Below are 16640 nucleotides of genomic sequence, written 5' to 3' on the forward strand. Positions count from 1 at the left end.
ACTCCGTGAATCCGTGTGTTCATAAAGCTCATGCCTAGGTTCGAGTTCTGCACTGGGTTATGTCAAAAAGAGTCCGGATTAGCTGGTTCACTTCCGGGGGAAGTGAAACCTGCCGGACAACCCCCAACGAACAGCCGCGGCACTTTCAGCGCTCAGCTAGCCGGCTGTGGAGTTTAGCTGCGACAAGCAATAACGCCAAGGAGAGCATTACTGACCCGCCTAATTTTCAAGATCGTCGCAGCAAGGTTAGACCTTGTCTGGAAGGTGCCTAGCATCGCTGAATAGTTGTACTTTTGAGACAATCGATGCTGTGGGAAGCATATATCTCCACATACATACACCGTTCCATATTAATTATTCAAATCGTAAATACATAACGCTTCCCGTTTCGAATGACAAATAACAATGAAGATCATCACATCACCGTGCAAGAGAATGTAGCCGCTATGGCAGTTGATATAATACCCCCAGCAACTTCTTTCATGATGAACTTGGTAAACTCCTTCGTTTCATCTTGAGATGATGAAAATCCCAACTTGCTCGCGAGAGATTGCTTTCTGCGTGTAACGCTGCTCGTCCTAACTTGGATATTTGAGTAGTCTCGCAAAACATCAAGAACATGTCTTTCTGCGAGGGCGCTAGCCCGAATGTGAACTATCCCATCAGCGAGGGCGATAAAAAATTCATTTCTCCGGTACGGATTCAATGCGACAAACTGGTAAAAAAAAACAATATAGTTCAGCTATATTCAGCATTTCCTTCACCAAAATTTGAACTTACCACAACATCTCCTTGACTGGTTTCTGAGAGAATCTCATCTAGCTCGGGGTAGCCAGTCGCGCAAGCCCAAGTAACTCCCCCGTCGGCCCATAAAACAACATACGCACCATTTTGACCAAGAGCGCAGTGTTTTGCTCGTCTGCTGGTTTTTAAAACTCGGTGCTCACTGAGCTGCGCATGTATGTATTTACCGTTACCTGTCTCTGGGACAAGAGCGACGAAATCACCGGGCTCAGGCCCGAATGCAACACGACATTTCTCAAGTCCTTCTTGTTGAATGAATTCGTATAGGACTGGGTAGTCAGTTGCTAGAGTCCTGTTATAAGCTGAAGAGCAAACCGTTAGCTGCTTTAGCAAAAGGAGCGTTGAGGCAAAGAGAAAGTATTAAACATGGCGCGTACCTCCCCAGTCCTGGTCATCTGTACCTTCCCATGCCATGAATATCGTATCATTCGCATTGGCCGCTAGGGACTTTACTGTAAGAATAGGATGATCGTCAACCCATCCGTAATAGCTTTTGGGTAGACGTTGCCTTGGCAGAAGTTAGTCGAGATGTCAAATCTCCTCTACCTGGGCATACTTATGGCCCACTCGCACTTACTCGCAACAGTCTTTTGTGTGATCCAACAGGTAAGTCCCAGGCTTTCCAAATGCGAAGTACAGGTCGTATACGGACATGCTGAGGAATAATGTATGAACAAAACCCCCAGCGAGTTTCTTCCTGCAGTCTACTTATTTACTCGAGGAAGGGTTTAAGAGGGAGCAGCCCTCGAGATTTAAGGGTGTACGGACGGTCTGGAAAGAACCTCCATTTCAGTCTTGTCTTCTTGCTTTAATTCTGCTTTGGCTCTTGTCGTGGCGTTTCCTGTCGTGGCTAGACACACAAACAACAGGGCTTCTTAGCGCGCACTAAAAACTAGTTCTGACTGACTGCATGAGGAATTTTGCTTTTCAATTGGATGATACTATACCACAATGCCTAAATCGCACTAGCTTCGGCTTTAAGTCCCGATTGGCATTCACAAGACGCCTTATTTAGGACGGAGTATGTAGACAAGACTGTCTATGATGGGGCTTATTCCCGTCAGCCACAGCGCTGTCTTACATCTCGGGTCTTGGGCAAGAGGTTCGTGACTAATTTTGCCAGTCTGCCTTGCCAGACGTGGCTACAGCAGGGTATATTCTTGGCGACTTTGAGGTCCCCGAATGGACGGCGAAGGGCTGTTCGGTGACACGTCTCGCTCGCGGTATCCGATCGTATAGCCTCATTCGCTGGCTTGGTTCGGCAGATCTTCTTCTGACGTGCTCAAGGGGAAGAAAAGGACGATCATGATTGCGATCATGGATGTACTTCCTCTCCCTTCCAGTCCCAACATCTCCCTCTACCTCCATCAAAATCCGATGGCATCTTCGTAAGGAATTTCAAAAGTCTCGCTGCAGAATCCAATGGCTCTAGCATATTTCTCCCTTTCCAAAATTCCTTCGTAAAATCAGTACGGACTGTTCCAGGATGCAAAGCTACGGCTAGCGCCTTTTTGCCGGACTTTGATCTCAGATACAAATCGAAAGTTTTTGCCAGTTGGAAGACCGATGTCTTGCTTGCACGATACGAGTACCAGCCACCCGAGGCGTTGTCGGAAACTGAGCCTACCCGTGCAGCCATCATGGCGTAAACTGCATGCGATGGTAGCGCTAGCGTCGATCTTTTCCCTTCTTCTACTTTGCCCATTTCTGGAAAAGCAGGCGATGACTTCGTCGGGAGAAATTGGGAAAGATGCTTCGTCAGCAATAATGGACCGAGGGCATTGACTTGAAATGATTCCAATGCGCTAGCGGCATCAACTTGAAAAGGCGTCTTCTCAACATGGAGAATCCCGGGAACTGTCAATGCCAGTCGAAGAGGTGTATCAGGATAATGTTTTCGAATTTTGTTCGTCATCGATGATATTGTAGACTCGTCTGTGGTTATTAGATTGGATTCATATAATTTAATTTCGGGAAAAGGCCCATCATCAAATACCCTTTACGTCGACTTCAAATAAGCGGAGTCGCTTTTCTGCATCAGAAGACAAATTCTTGCCAGCGAGGATGCGGTCTCGAACTTCGTCACATTTACTGCGCGCTGTTGCCAAGACTGGAAGTTTGGTTTGCGATAGCAATTGTTGAGCCAAGGCGAGGCCAATTCCTCGTGAGGCCGGAGTTACCAAAGCGAATCCCTGGGCAGACGAAACCATTCTGCAATGGAATAAACGAACAGATAAAGCGGTTCAGGAGGAAATAGAATAGAATAGACGAGGAGAAAAGCCGCCCCTTCGCCTGTGCAATGACGATGACGTCATCTTCAGACAACGGCTTAGGCTTGTTGACCAACTCAGACCATTAAGGAATTGAGATATCTACAATGTTGTAGTATTTCTATGTGAATTGATTTGGGCTGTGACATTTACGGTTTCTTGAGGAAGAAGCTTGATCGGTACGAACCCTACCCTCAGTGGCAGTGATTTACTCATGGCGGAATACCTCGCAATATTCCAGGGCACCAACATCAAATTAAGCTACTTCCCTACGACTTGAGCATATAGTAGGATTCTTTCTCTAAAGAGGGACATACAATACAAAGTAATTGGTGTGAAATATACTTGGAGCTGAGCACACCTTAGTTGAAGAGATCTCCCTCGCGATCAAGCATCAAGGCAGCGTCGCAAACGCCAGGCATGCTACACGATACCCAAACTACAAATAAAGATTGAAGCCCCAGTGGGACATGAACTTGACGTTTGATCTTCTCTAGGCCATTCAGTCCTTTTTTTTCTTTGGCTTGCAAACCCTTCCTTCGGTTCAAAACGACATATCATTGCTATTGTAAATTCATAAATAAGTCCAAAAGCCAAAAAGCTTTAAGCAGCTGCTTCTTCGTCAGTAACATATGACCAAGAATAGTGAAAATAGTCGTCACCGTCTGATCTCAAACCCTTATTTAATTCTCGCCAAAAGCCTTCATCCCCTTCCATATAATAGTCGACGTCTAGGGCCCGTCTCAACCATCGAGCCCAATAGGTGCGGCTCCTGGAAATTCCGGTATTAACGATGAAATATCTCCCCCACTGCATATACCCAGCGTATTTCAAAACTAATTTCAAAAACCTCAACAGGCTGTGGATTGCAGCATCCAGGGTATTTTTATGCTTTCGATTGTACTCCGATCTTTTGGCGATATCAAACCGCAGATAGGCCGTCATTTCGTTCTCCGGCCAAGCAACGATCTGTGTAATTCGACTCAGGTTGAGAATATCAATTCTGAGCATGAAGTACACAATCATCTCCCCAAGCTGAGATCCCATTAATGCATCGAACTCCACTGTAGCGGGTTTCCACGTTTGTACCAAACCCTTGTCTATTCACCCTTTGCAGTCCGGGCCCATATTTTCCTTAATGCATCGCAAGGGTTGCAAATAGATCCTTGCACGAAGGATGATATACTTCAGCGAGTCTCTCACTTTTCCATACTTGTCCGAGTATGCCCTGCCGAAATATTCGGGAACATATGGCGTCAAAACTCCCCTCTGTTTGTTGACCTGATCAAGAATTATCACGCATGGTCCGACACATCCCGAGCAAAGAAATCCATGTTGAGAGTGATGGGCAGTAAATTGAAACCAGACTCTCTCTGTTGGCCAAGATTGTAGAATCTCCGCTGGCGCTCCATCTACAAATCCAGACCTGCCGAAGCTCTCAGGGCGTGGTACCACTACCGTCCTAATGTCCGCTTCCAAGAGATAATTGTCTCGTATTTGCGTAAGTGCTCCTCTCATGACCTCGCGGCCTGAAGCATCCGTGTTTCTTTCTAGAAGTCGTCTTCGCTGGCCTCCTCTCGTTTCCATTTCCTTGTATGTCTTGACCGAGTGCTTTCGTGGAATATCTGGCTCAAAGTATCCTTGATCAGTTTCCCGAACCGAGCTGGATGGTTTCTCTAGCCATTCTAGAATCAGTGGAATCAACCATTGAGTAGCCACGAAACTAGCAAAGACAGCCTTTGCAACATCAAGTGCATCATACATCTTCGGTTCAAGGAAAATTTCCAAGTAGTTTTCGTAATGGTGGAAGTTGTGAGAATTTAAAGCTGTCAAACTTACCTGACAAAGAAATCGGCCACCGGTATCGCCTAGGTCATCAATTCTTTGTCTCAATTGACTCAAAAAATTCGCTAACAGGAAATCAAGGGAAATATGCTAACATATTCCGAAAAGAATTCTCCGACCTGTTAAGAGCCGACCACTTTGGTCCAGGTGGTTTTGACGGGAATACATCTGGTCAACGACATCGAAGAGGGTTCGAAGGCAATTAAATTATTCGAAAATATCTTTTCGCTTTCAATTAACATCTTCAATTCATAATATAAAGGCACGGTATTACAGTCGTGTATCTGTGCTGGTCGATTTCTCTTTGAAGACCAGAACTGATCCTCGCCGAAGACCATAGCGTGTTTCCTCATGGTATAGATCCATAGGCCAGGCACATATAGGAGTTTGCAATAGCAAGCTATTCCTTTTGCTTATACGATGTCTGAATCATTGGTCTGGCTACCTTTTCGTTGAGATAGATACCTGAATCCGCATTAAGTTCTGCGGCTTCGCAGCAATGCTTCCACAACCTCTGCTCCTCCCCGCTGACCAGAGCGTACAGCGCCCTCCATGTATCCCCGCCATACCGTTGCGGTTTCAGTTCCAACAAAGTGCACATTCTGGAATGGTTTCGAGAGGCTGCTTCCCACTTTCGTGAGAGTTCCTGGAGTCATCACTGGACAAGGAGCACCGAGGAAAAATGCCTGCTTAGACCATTCCATCTCCAAATGATTCGAAGGGATGGGAATATCAGGAACAACTTCACCGAAGGCTTGTCTAATTTGTTGCCATGCCTGATCATAACGAGCTGATTTGGAAAGTTTCGACCATTGTCTTCCACGCTCCCCAACAATGAAACAAGTGATTGACCATTGATCGTCTGCAGGTATGCTGGTATCGCGAGTGAAACTGATTGGCCCCGTTTCAGCACTCAATATTCCTGAAAGCCCAGCTGCGCGCCACCAAGGCTCTTTGAAGATAAAAATCATTTTGCTATAATATCCCATGACCGTATTGTCACTCAATGTGGTCTTCGTGGGAGGTAACTCCGGTTTAAATGAGATAGAATGATATAATGTTGTTGGTATCGAAACGATAACCTTCCGGCAGTAGAACTTTTCTTTGGCCTCTGTCAGGACCATGCATATATTTTTCCGGCTCTGGTTAATTGCAATAACCGGTGTCCGCAGGCGCAAAGTGTTCGAATCAAGCTCTTGAGCCAATTTCTTGGAGATTGTTTGATTCCCTAACTTGTTCGTTTTTTAGTGACTTAGGAATTTCAAGCATTGATCATACCTCGTCTATTCCTCAGGTACTGTCCTCCATCCTTCTGGTCTGAGAGTAAATTGTCGATGCCAGTGCCACTCTTGAAATAATGGAGCATATAAAGTGCACTGACTTCATCGCTCTCCACGCCGAGTAGCGCTGCACAAATGGTATCCACTATCACAGTGACACTCTCATCTTTCAGCCTTTCAATACAGAATTCTCGAAAAGTAACTTTATCGATGTCTTCGGCGTCTGCAGAATTCCTCGGGTTATCCAGATCGACTTTGGACCCTTCGGCTCGGAGTAACTCCAATAGCTCTTGCAGTAGCTTGGTATCTCCCTGGATGCAAAATTAGCATCACTCCTAACACTCGAATTCCGGAAGATAATAAACGAATAATATACCAAGGGTTGGCCATAAGGCATCTTTAATACAGTCCCGTCAGTCAGCTGAGCGACATCATTACCACAGGCACGCTGGATCTCTGTTTCCATGCCATATCGCTGGTACAATTTGAACATCTCACTCTGGTTGGTATCATTTATCCAAGCTGCTCCGAGGTCATTAAATCCCCTTTCAGTTGATTGCATGGTCAATGTCTTTCCTCCGACCCTCCCAGTGGCCTCCAAAACACAGACAGTCAACCCTGCTGCTTTGACAACATGAGCTGCTTGAAGACCACTAAGACCTGCACCGATGACTACAACATCGAATACATGCTTTATTGTCATTTTTCTGGATTTATAGCTTCTCAAGGATATAGGTTGATGGTGAAAGAGAGAAAACCCGCTCCAAATTAAGTTGCATTCGTCAGCCCCGCCGTTTCCCGCTCGGCTTACGGCTAGCTTACTTTAGGCTGACAAGTGTAACTTGACCTCGCAAATATTTGATTTGACTAAGAATTCCATAATATTACTTATTACAAAACCGATTACGAAGATATATAGATCATAAATCGAGTTAATCATCAGGGCTCCAGTTTTGATAAACATTTCTATCCAGCTACACTGCCTTCGACACCAACCATCCACCATTCTGCAGCGTCTGGAAGACATCCTCAGGATAATAGGACTTGGCGATAGAAATCAGTTTTTGCAAACCCTCGGCTCCATATGATGCTAGAGGATTCTGGTCCCGCGAACTGTAATTGGAGTATTTGAAGTCCAGATATATCCCGTTCTTCTTCGTGACGGCCTTGACCCCATCAACTATCTTCCGACTCGCTGCCAGTACCTTTTCTTCATCTTCGGGGTTGGCTCAGTCAATGAGTATAAGGAACCCTGTGGCTGGTTAGCTAATGGCTCTGTATCAAGTTCAAATACTGGTGAGACAAAGATTGGTGAGGGTGCGCCTTTAGGCAAGTGGAACTTCCTCCTGTGTATTCAGCAGCGGGAACAGCAGTCGATGAAGTAGGCTGTATAACCATCATAATACTTGATCCAGGACGTCTTCAATAGCCTCTTCTTGCTCCAGGCGAAGCTGGCGGTATTAAAGGCCTCGATATCAGTGAGACTGGACATTGTTCGCATGTCGTGGCTGTCGAGATCAGATTAGCGGCCGTTTTATTCAACTGTCGAAATGACGGGGAAATACCTACTTCCTTTGCTCGGTAGCATTTACATTCTCAACTCCCTTTAGCATCTGATAGATGGTGTATGTGCCGGGTGGCACCATTTGAGCCACTGCCTCATCTCCTCAAAGGCGTCGAATACTGCAGGCCTCTCCTCCACAGATTCGTTTTGTAAATGGAAACCAACAGAGCCGATTTTCGCATCTGATTACAGATCAATGTTGCTTTGAGATCCTTCTCGGCGGCTTCATGATACTTGAAAGGGGCCTTGTAAGGCGTTTGATTTCATGGCTGATGGTTGGAGACCAACTGGTTTCGAGGATTCCCACTCGTCTTGGCTACTAACCGCTCTTTTTCATTTCCACAATTCCGGCACACTGGGCGATTGCATCTACGACTCGTGTGGCTTGCCTTTAAAGACATATTATATCGCATGACCCCACTGTCACACAATCTACTTATTCTTTTTAACCAGTTTCCTGCGAATTTCAAATTAATACTCAGCCTTTTCGTGCATGACTTGATGCATTATACGTCAGCATTATGAGCACAATCCCGACTGTACTCGGGGCCCAGGGACGCCAACTCTAGTGAATACCATTAGGGGAATCACATTGACTCTGGCTGATCTTACTGTTATGGTCTGTAGTATTCGGGTAAGTGTATAACTTGAACCCGGCCAATGCCTCCCGCTAAATGGTTCAGCTATACTTGAGGAAATTCGTTCTTCAATCGTTTGGAATTGATGATTATTTTGTGATCTTGTCATTGCTAAGTGAGAGTTACTCTAACTAAATCTTGACCCGTCCTGCTAATTTTATTACTTAACCTCTCATAGTTCCTTACCCTGGGGTGGGATGTGTTGTCGGTGGTGATCACATACTATGGCGTGGGGTATCACCAAGCCACCGTGCCACTGTATTTATTACCCAAGCTATTGATGGCCAAGATAGCCTATCTCCTAGGATGTTTCCAGCTGGAACTGACGCATTTCGACTATTAGATCGTCTATATTGCGAACACGACCTACGTGATCCGTGGTCGCATCGGTCAAGATTAGCAGCATACTCTTCCTCATGCGCGTCTTCCCAACTAAAAGTATTCGCTGGTTGGGATGGGGCGCTATCATACTCATAGTCGTATCCGCCCTCGCCGGGAGTTTGGCAATGGTGTTTCAGTGTATACCTATCTCGGCGACATGGGATAAAACAATAACGGATAGGAAGTGCTTTTTCAGATAATACATTGTTTGGAATAACCATGTATCAAGCGGTACTGATGTTGGTCTTGGATGTGGTCATTATTTGTGTGCCCATGCCAAGTATCTGAAGACTACAGATGCCCGTGAGGCACCGTGCATCGATCACCGTCTTGTTTGCCCTTGCTGAATTGGCAATCGTGAAATCGTTGAATGTCTTCAGCTCATTCTAATATTTCTGGGGTGCAGGAATTCTTAGCTGCGTCGCAGCTCTCATCCGACTTCCAACTTTAGCCTTCCAAAATAACGGAGGCGATTATACTCGTACGTTGACCTCTCACCATAAATTCTATGCTATTCCCAGTATTGGCACACGCGAACTTAGATGACATTGGAAAATCCCTGTTATGGATCGGTGTCGAATACAACGTAGCATTACGCGTTGGTTCCCTTCCCACGTTACGCAAACTGACCATATTCCGTCGGGCAGTCGGTTCGAATCCAAGCAGCGACAAGAATGAGGTTTTTTCTGGCAGCACTCCATTCTCCTCGGAGCATTATCCTCTTTAAAAAAACAGTCGTACTTCGCGATCATTTGGCAAGTCCGGTATTGGGCTTGGGACAATGAGTCTAGACGAGACCGAAAGTCGAGAAAGAATCTTCGAAGCTCCTGGGAGCAGTCGATAGCAATTTTCCAGTTTCTGTATCATGTGCTTATCTGTGGACAATGGGAATTTTTATGCTCTGGACATAGTAAGAACCAAAACGAAGGACGAAAAAAAAAGCCTTCTTCAAAATAGACTTCCTGATTCGGTCTAGACCTATGTTGTTTGTCCTGTTTGTCTGTCAAGCAAACTGCACTTTTAGCTCGCCGCGCCCGCCCGACCGCACTTTAAAACCCGCTCGGCTTCCCACAATTTTTTTTCTTCCTCCGTCTATGCGAGATTTTTTTTTTCTCCGCTCACAACAAGGTTGGAAGCTCTATCAGAGCTCCAAATTTCTTTCCAATGCTTGCTTAGAGAGATTGAGAAGCCTTGATGATGGGTATTCTCATCTCTCAACATATTCTCTGAAAATTCAAAAGGTAAGAAAACTCTCACCAATTGCACTCTCCATCCCTCCCCCCCTTTGGATGATGATCACAAGACATGCAAAGGCATTCCTCAAGCTTAAGTTATCATGTGGAATCTGTCATATTATTAAGTTTCAGCCTTGTCTGACAAAAACCTCAACCTTGCCTCATATTTACATCAGGTTTTTTGGTGATCCATTGCTAACAAGTTCACTGATCAGGTACATACACATTCCTCCTTCAACCCTTTTCTTCCCGGTCTATACCACTTTCATGAAGATACTTTGAACGAACGGGCGGACATAATGTATCTACCGACCTGCGGACATCAAAAACAGAGCGTACAAACTCTGTGGACGTATGGAAGGTGGAATACTTGTTGAGAATTCGTCACCTGATCCTTTGCCCATGTGCACATTTTGCTTGTGATTATATACATTTCACCTGAATATTTTGTCTAACAAGTGCATTATAGGTAATTTTTATATCGTTCTGCACTCCACCTTCAGAACTCTTGCATGGCCAATCTTTATATGATGAATCTGTTATTCACACTGTTTGACCTGGGCACTCTGTGTTTCGGGAATGAACATCTTACACAAAAATCTGATTTAATGAGGTATGTGTGTCTTCGACTCCGTCTATCTTGACTTATTGCTAACGGTTCTCCCAGCCTGACTTAATTGCCATGTCTTGATCTTGCATTTACAAGCCTTTATGATGACTGAACGTCGTTGCTGACTTGGAATGATCAATATAGGAATTCTCAATCCGTAATTGATAGTCTATTTTGTTTAGTGTGAGTCTTTCTTGCTACCATCTCCAACCCCCTTTGCCTGATGAACAAATAATTTTCGCTGTGTTCTTTCTGAATCACATTGAGGATACACAATTATATTCACCTTGGAGAACTGATCTGTCTTCCATCTCCCTAATTTGCCACTCATCATTGTTGATATTCCATTGCTAATATGCTTTGCAGTATTATGATAACCCAACAGCGATACTTGAATGAAAATGAAATAATTTTTCTCTTCTCAACTTTTCTCAATTCCTGCTGCTATTTTTCAACTGTAACGTAAACACTGTAGACATTATCATTAGACCCGTTCACTCCACCCAATACCCGCGCTTCTTGTGCCATTCTTCCAAGCTACCATCGTCCTGGCTATAAACATCGTACACACGTTTCTTCCCTTCTGGCCACTTTGCCCAACCAGGCTTCGAGGTATTCATGATGCAAACCATTTCCTCTGGCACGGGTAGCTCGGTGTCAATAGCCGATGCAAAAGGGTGAATCAATTCGGGCCAGTTTGGATCCCACACCCAAAGCATGGTACTACAGTTGGAACAGAAAGCCCGCTCTGAAGTGCAGCGCTCCTGGTTTGGGGTTCCACGATCTTTGATCGCATTATACTTCCTGATTTTCATTGTGAGCTGAGATGGTCTATGAGAAAATAGTAGCAACCTATGATACTTACTTGATAACCTGTTCACCCCGGTGAATCTTCAAACTATCGGCAATTCCGCCCAGATTCACTGCGCCAATATATCCGCCTACCTTGCGACATATGCTGCAAGCACATAGTTGATAGGGAACAGGTGTATTCGACTGCAGAGTAAACACCACATTGCCACATTGGCAACTTCCGTCAAGTTTCCTGTTCAAATATACTCGTTAGGGATACTGATCTGGCCGGTTATATTTGCGATAAATCAACCACAGAAGGACCATTCAATTCGCATGGACAGTGGGCATTTGGCATACATGGGCATGATGTTCTAAGAGAGCAAATCTCGCAAACGACACTCTGAATGTGCGAGTGACAAGTTCAGTGAGGAACTCAAGTCTTATCAATATTGCAGGTTGTAGGAGGGCTCGTTGAAGAAGTTCACAGTCTCGAAGATGTTAGCCCTAACGCACTGGAGTGCTTGATGTACAATGTGAGTGGCAGTGAATGCAACTCGAAATTGAATGTCCGACGTCACTTCGAATTTATATACTTCCGGGGCGGGGGTGTTAACGTGCACTAACTACGCCGTAATTAGCGATGCAAACATGCCATGGAGATTTGGAGAGACAAACACAAATTGTACAGGCAAATCTCACCAATGATTCTGTACGATGAGAGAATATTCGACCATTTCGAAGGTCCGAGTCTCTGATTCTTGATGCCGGACGACATCATCGGCTGCTGATTGGATTCTGATTGGCTGCGAGCGCTGTTTGTCTGCTTTGTCCAGTTTGTCTCGCCGGTTTTCGTTTGCATTCAACGTCAATCTGTTGCCTTCTTCCACGAAACAAGACAAATTGTCGAACCAGTTACTGCTTTTATTTGAAAGAAATCGACGCTCAATACTTCTGCCAAGATGAGTTTCGGAGCCCCCGGAGGTGGCTCGGTCAATTACAAACCCACACCGTAGGTGTCGACCGTCGAGATTTGGTTTAAGACCCTGAGGAATACGCTTCGCTCCTCTACGTTCATGGCGCTGGCTTGATATCCCAAGGCTATGATTTATGATCAGATGGCTGATATTCTACGCATTATCTTAACAGACCCGAGCGTGGTAGCTTCCCTCTTGACCATGATGGTAAGATCTTCCCGATTCAATCCTCATACGATCCACCACTGGTCTCAGACCCCAACACCTTAGACAGATCATAACTGATAGACAATTAAATCGATATAGGAGAGTGCAAACACATTATCTCGGGATACCTAAAGTGTATCAAATCCAATCGGGGTACCAATGATGAAGCTTGTCGCAAGCTAGCTAAAGATTATCTCTCCTGCCGCATGGACAAGTATGTTGCTCCAGTTCCGATTTCCAGTTGCCAGAAAGAACGATATCAATCACATATTGCATCGGGATTTGCATAACTATTTTTGGTGACTTGCTAGCGGGAAACATGCTGATCGACCGACTTCATTATTCGTAGGAACTTGATGGCACCGGACAATTTCGAAAATCTTGGATTGATTTTCAAGGAAGATCAACAAAAGAACACCGCTACCGAAACGAAACCAGGGCAAGGGACGGAGAAGAAAGAATAATCTGTGATTGCTTTAGAAAAAGGCTTGACTTGTACGATAGTATTCGAGTTAGAATTGGGCTGGTCCTAGCAGGCCAGGAGGTGACATTTGACTGGCGTTAGATTGAAGGCATTGTACATACTATTCAAACAAAACTCAATTCCGTTTCCATCAGAAGATAATGATGATCTATATTTCACTGCATCAGATCCATAAAATCGTCTTATATCAAGCACAGAGCCAACGCAAACCACCCATTGGCTGAGCAGCGGGATGCGGGGAAACCGAACTGAACTCCGCCATCAGCAACGGCCTATCTCCAACTTCCCCCCCAAGCACACCGATGTCGTCCATCGCTCGCCCACCAGACCCCTGTCTGGTAGCAATAATACTAATTGTGCGATCGCGTACTGGACCCCGGCTCGTCTTCCACTACCCACCCAAGCCCCTCAGCGAAAACCGACCCAAGATAACGACCAAGGGCGGACGACGCATCTCCCGCACACGCAGCCGACAAGGCAGAGGCACGGACTCCAGCTCCAGCGAGGAGAGCGGACTCAGCTCAGACGATGATGACGATGATCGCGAACGCGATAATCAGAACACAACCTCGAGTTCAAACCATGTGAATGGGAGCTCTCTTGTTGCTTCGAGCTTGTTGCCCGGTCGAAGGGCAAGTAACTTCGGTCTTGATGAGCATGGCTGTATCTCTGCATCACCAAGCGCAATTGAGCCGCAAAGACCGGGGTCTTTGGGGTCTGGTCGTGGCTCAACGCGGAGGCGTGGTGGTGTACACTCAGATGGAGAGGAGGATGGGGGGGTCGGATCACGATGGGTCTGGATCCTCGTCGCGCGCACCTTGGGAGTCACTTTTGGGATTACCTGGAAGTGTGTGGGAAAAGCTACTCAGTCCATCCAGGTCATGGCATAAGCGGCGATATGAAGTTGGGATTAATGATTTGGCATTGATCGGGTGGCCGGTCTTTGTGCGCGAGGATGGCAATTGGCGCAAGCAGCGGCGAAAGAAAAAGAAGAAGCCGCGTGCTGAATGGGAGGGTGGAGAGCTTGGTCATAATGAGCAGGCGGATGAGACACAGGCTGAAGAAGGAGTGGTATCGCCTGATTTGGGAGCTAGTATTGCATCTATTGCAGATTCATTGGTTTCTCCAACGGAAACGCCTAAGCGTGCTTCTATGGCCAGTGCGAAGGCTGGCAAATCGGCAGATGACGACCACGACAATGACGATCCCGAAGATAAAGACAATATGACAATGTTCAATGTGGTGTTTGTCATGGATCCGCCGCTGTTAGAATATTCTGGACGGATCAAAGAGATCTATGAGAATATCATCAAAAAGTTCGCAAAGGCTCTGAAATGGGAACAGGCTCGCACAGGGTATGTGTGGAAAGAATCACAACACATACTCCAAGTGCGAAGAAAAGCCCGAGAGTCTAGTGAGAATCGCCCCTCTCATTTTCATACCATTATACCAAGCTAACGATTTGACAGAAACATCCGTCCACAACTTATATTCAGACTTGATCAATCAATCCTCGCTGGCGAGAGCTATATACACCGTGTACACGAGCATTTCGGCCTCGAAAATTGCTTCTGTCTCGCTCAGCCCCGACGTCTCCATCTCACTGCAGATCCCGCCGTTGACATCCACGCCGTACCTTGCTGGTCCTACAGACAAGGCGTACCCAGGTCTCTGGCTGACGACTGCCGACAGCGCCACCCCAGTTGACGACCCTGCTGCAGATGAGAATAACGCACCGCATCAGGTTCTGGCGAAGCATTTCGCGCTACTGCTGCTGGACAGCGAGGCCTCAATCATTAGAGACGTGGAAGCTTCCGGAGGCACGCTAGCCCCAGCGCTGGCCCATTACATTCGATGTTCGAAACCAACGAAGTCCTTCGCCCAAATATCTGCTTATTCCGGAATTCCATTGCACACCATTCAAATGCTCGCCAGTCATTTAGTATATTGGCGCCGTGCTCGTGCCATTCCCCCGATCCATCAGCGTGATACTTATATCGTTTCTCCAAATTGCGATTTGAGTAAACTAGAAGTCGCTACTATTGCCTATCAAACGGCCTTCCCGACTCTTCCCAGCCTTCCAAAAATGCTTTCAGCCTTGAGTGGCACACCCCGTCCTTATGGAAGTTTTATCCCGAGCAAAGATCACAAGGAGACATACTTTGCTATCTTGGCATGGCTGCTTCGGGGTGGCTGGGTGACGCAGCTCAGAACATTTGCCCGGATCAAGGTGACTCCGGAGATCAAGCTGGCAGTGGAAGCGGCTCTTCGCAAAGAAGAAGTTGATCGGTATTTAGCCAAGGGCAATTCGAACTCTGCAGATACCAACGACGAGGATTCAGCTAGTGAGGACGACACGTCTTCTTCATCCTCCTCATCGCTCGCTAGCCATGGCAGCGGGGATGAAACGCCCATGCCAGGCCGACATGATCCTCATGCCCAGCTCCGCACCTCACATAAACTACTCGATCGATCTACAGCTTTGCGCATCTCCTCGCTCATCCTCTCGCCACATCGCGCATCACCACTAGAATCACGCTGGCTCGACGAGATCGTCTTGCGATTCCCGGACAAGCCTGGTCCAGGTCAGCATTTAGATGGAATGAGTCCGGATATTGCGCCGAAAGACCTTCAGACGCTGCTTAAGAAATATTGGCCGGTCTTTCTGAAGTATTTCAATGGTTCGGATGCGCTTGAAAAGATTCCCGTCCGCGAGAGCCTTAAGCGTAAGCTAGTCTGGCAGGTCCTCACTCGCCTCGGATTTGTGACAGGGCCTGTTGGTTCTCTTGAGCTAGACGCACGAGAGCAGGTACTTGTTGGGGTGCGACATTGGTAGATGGGATTTGAGAACCTTGGGAGTTTTCACGCGGAAAAAAAAGTTGGAGTTATGGTTTGTGCTGTACTTGATACCACTACGATAATGTTTTCTCTACATAGTTTTCCTCCCTTAATTTATAAGTCTTCAATTCTTATAACCTTACCAGTTGCTGCTCAAGATACTGCCAATTATATTATGTACCCACGGGTAATACCGATACCCGCCCATCCGCAACGCCCAGCCGCGGCGCCCCCCAAGCCCCGGCCGTAACACAATTACAAACCCACATCCATCCCGACAGATTCCGCGTGCCCTCAGCCCTAATCGCGAACGAGTGCGAGATGGACGAAAGCAACAGCAGAAAGATTATTGATAGCAATGGCTAGAAATTATAGCAGAAATTCTGATGATTTCTTACAAAAAAAATTTAGATATTACTAATACGGATACTTTATGCAGGTCTACCAGTAATGACAAGGGCAAGGCTATCGGGATCTGCTGGGACCCTGCAAGCCCTCGCAAGGACGATATTCAGGCCCCATCAAATTGAATCCGTCGCACCAACTTGAAATTGTCACGGGGAGACGGGCTTCTTGGATTTTTCGTAATGGTGTTTCGTCTTGTAATTTTACACTCGCCAGGTACCCGAGGCCGGCCGATCCGTCAGTATTATTGTATATCCGATTTTCTTCTACAGCCGAATCTATACCTCAAGTATATGTTTCGAATGATTGA

General features: G+C 46.2%; 9 protein-coding genes across 9 annotated transcripts; 3 read left to right on the plus strand and 6 right to left on the minus strand.

Moving 5' to 3' along the window:
• Positions 1-415: 415 nt before the first annotated feature.
• On the minus strand, positions 416-1458 carry N7469_006929 (uncharacterized protein; the record flags this gene model as incomplete). Its single annotated transcript, XM_056645847.1, has 6 exons — positions 416-715; positions 781-818; positions 884-922; positions 972-1088; positions 1182-1312; positions 1382-1458. The coding sequence occupies 6 exons, from the start codon at positions 1456-1458 to the stop codon at positions 416-418; spliced, it is 702 nt and encodes a 233-aa protein (XP_056499288.1).
• Positions 1459-2119: 661 nt separating this feature from the next.
• N7469_006930 (uncharacterized protein) lies at positions 2120-3014 on the minus strand (the record flags this gene model as incomplete). Its single annotated transcript, XM_056645848.1, has 2 exons — positions 2120-2739; positions 2801-3014. 2 exons carry the CDS (start codon positions 3012-3014, stop codon positions 2120-2122), a joined length of 834 nt encoding a protein of 277 aa, XP_056499289.1.
• A 1164-nt stretch (positions 3015-4178) lies between these two features.
• On the minus strand, positions 4179-4838 carry N7469_006931 (uncharacterized protein; the record flags this gene model as incomplete). The annotated part of the gene is made up of 1 exon (XM_056645849.1): positions 4179-4838. The coding sequence occupies one exon, from the start codon at positions 4836-4838 to the stop codon at positions 4179-4181; it is 660 nt and encodes a 219-aa protein (XP_056499290.1).
• A 557-nt stretch (positions 4839-5395) lies between these two features.
• On the minus strand, positions 5396-6902 carry N7469_006932 (flavin monoamine oxidase family protein; the record flags this gene model as incomplete). Its single annotated transcript, XM_056645850.1, has 3 exons — positions 5396-6147; positions 6198-6510; positions 6576-6902. 3 exons carry the CDS (start codon positions 6900-6902, stop codon positions 5396-5398), a joined length of 1392 nt encoding a protein of 463 aa, XP_056499291.1.
• Positions 6903-7173: 271 nt separating this feature from the next.
• Positions 7174-7691, minus strand: N7469_006933 (FAD-binding type 2; the record flags this gene model as incomplete). The annotated part of the gene is made up of 2 exons (XM_056645851.1): positions 7174-7427; positions 7595-7691. The coding sequence occupies 2 exons, from the start codon at positions 7689-7691 to the stop codon at positions 7174-7176; spliced, it is 351 nt and encodes a 116-aa protein (XP_056499292.1).
• A 688-nt stretch (positions 7692-8379) lies between these two features.
• On the plus strand, positions 8380-8744 carry N7469_006934 (uncharacterized protein; the record flags this gene model as incomplete). Its single annotated transcript, XM_056645852.1, has 2 exons — positions 8380-8397; positions 8580-8744. 2 exons carry the CDS (start codon positions 8380-8382, stop codon positions 8742-8744), a joined length of 183 nt encoding a protein of 60 aa, XP_056499293.1.
• Positions 8745-11121: 2377 nt separating this feature from the next.
• N7469_006935 (GFA family protein) lies at positions 11122-11787 on the minus strand (the record flags this gene model as incomplete). The annotated part of the gene is made up of 3 exons (XM_056645853.1): positions 11122-11431; positions 11493-11672; positions 11780-11787. The coding sequence occupies 3 exons, from the start codon at positions 11785-11787 to the stop codon at positions 11122-11124; spliced, it is 498 nt and encodes a 165-aa protein (XP_056499294.1).
• A 594-nt stretch (positions 11788-12381) lies between these two features.
• Positions 12382-13067, plus strand: N7469_006936 (coiled-coil-helix-coiled-coil-helix domain-containing protein; the record flags this gene model as incomplete). The annotated part of the gene is made up of 4 exons (XM_056645854.1): positions 12382-12431; positions 12569-12603; positions 12703-12817; positions 12953-13067. The coding sequence occupies 4 exons, from the start codon at positions 12382-12384 to the stop codon at positions 13065-13067; spliced, it is 315 nt and encodes a 104-aa protein (XP_056499295.1).
• Positions 13068-13389: 322 nt separating this feature from the next.
• On the plus strand, positions 13390-15923 carry N7469_006937 (nitrogen permease regulator 3 family protein; the record flags this gene model as incomplete). The annotated part of the gene is made up of 3 exons (XM_056645855.1): positions 13390-13934; positions 13966-14501; positions 14557-15923. The coding sequence occupies 3 exons, from the start codon at positions 13390-13392 to the stop codon at positions 15921-15923; spliced, it is 2448 nt and encodes an 815-aa protein (XP_056499296.1).
• Positions 15924-16640: the final 717 nt, after the last annotated feature.

The sequence above is a fragment of the Penicillium citrinum genome (genome assembly GCF_028827155.1).
Source record: "Penicillium citrinum strain IBT 23319 chromosome Unknown utg000006l:1.0-3011923.0:1.0-3012962.0, whole genome shotgun sequence".
Taxonomy (NCBI): domain Eukaryota; kingdom Fungi; phylum Ascomycota; class Eurotiomycetes; order Eurotiales; family Aspergillaceae; genus Penicillium; species Penicillium citrinum.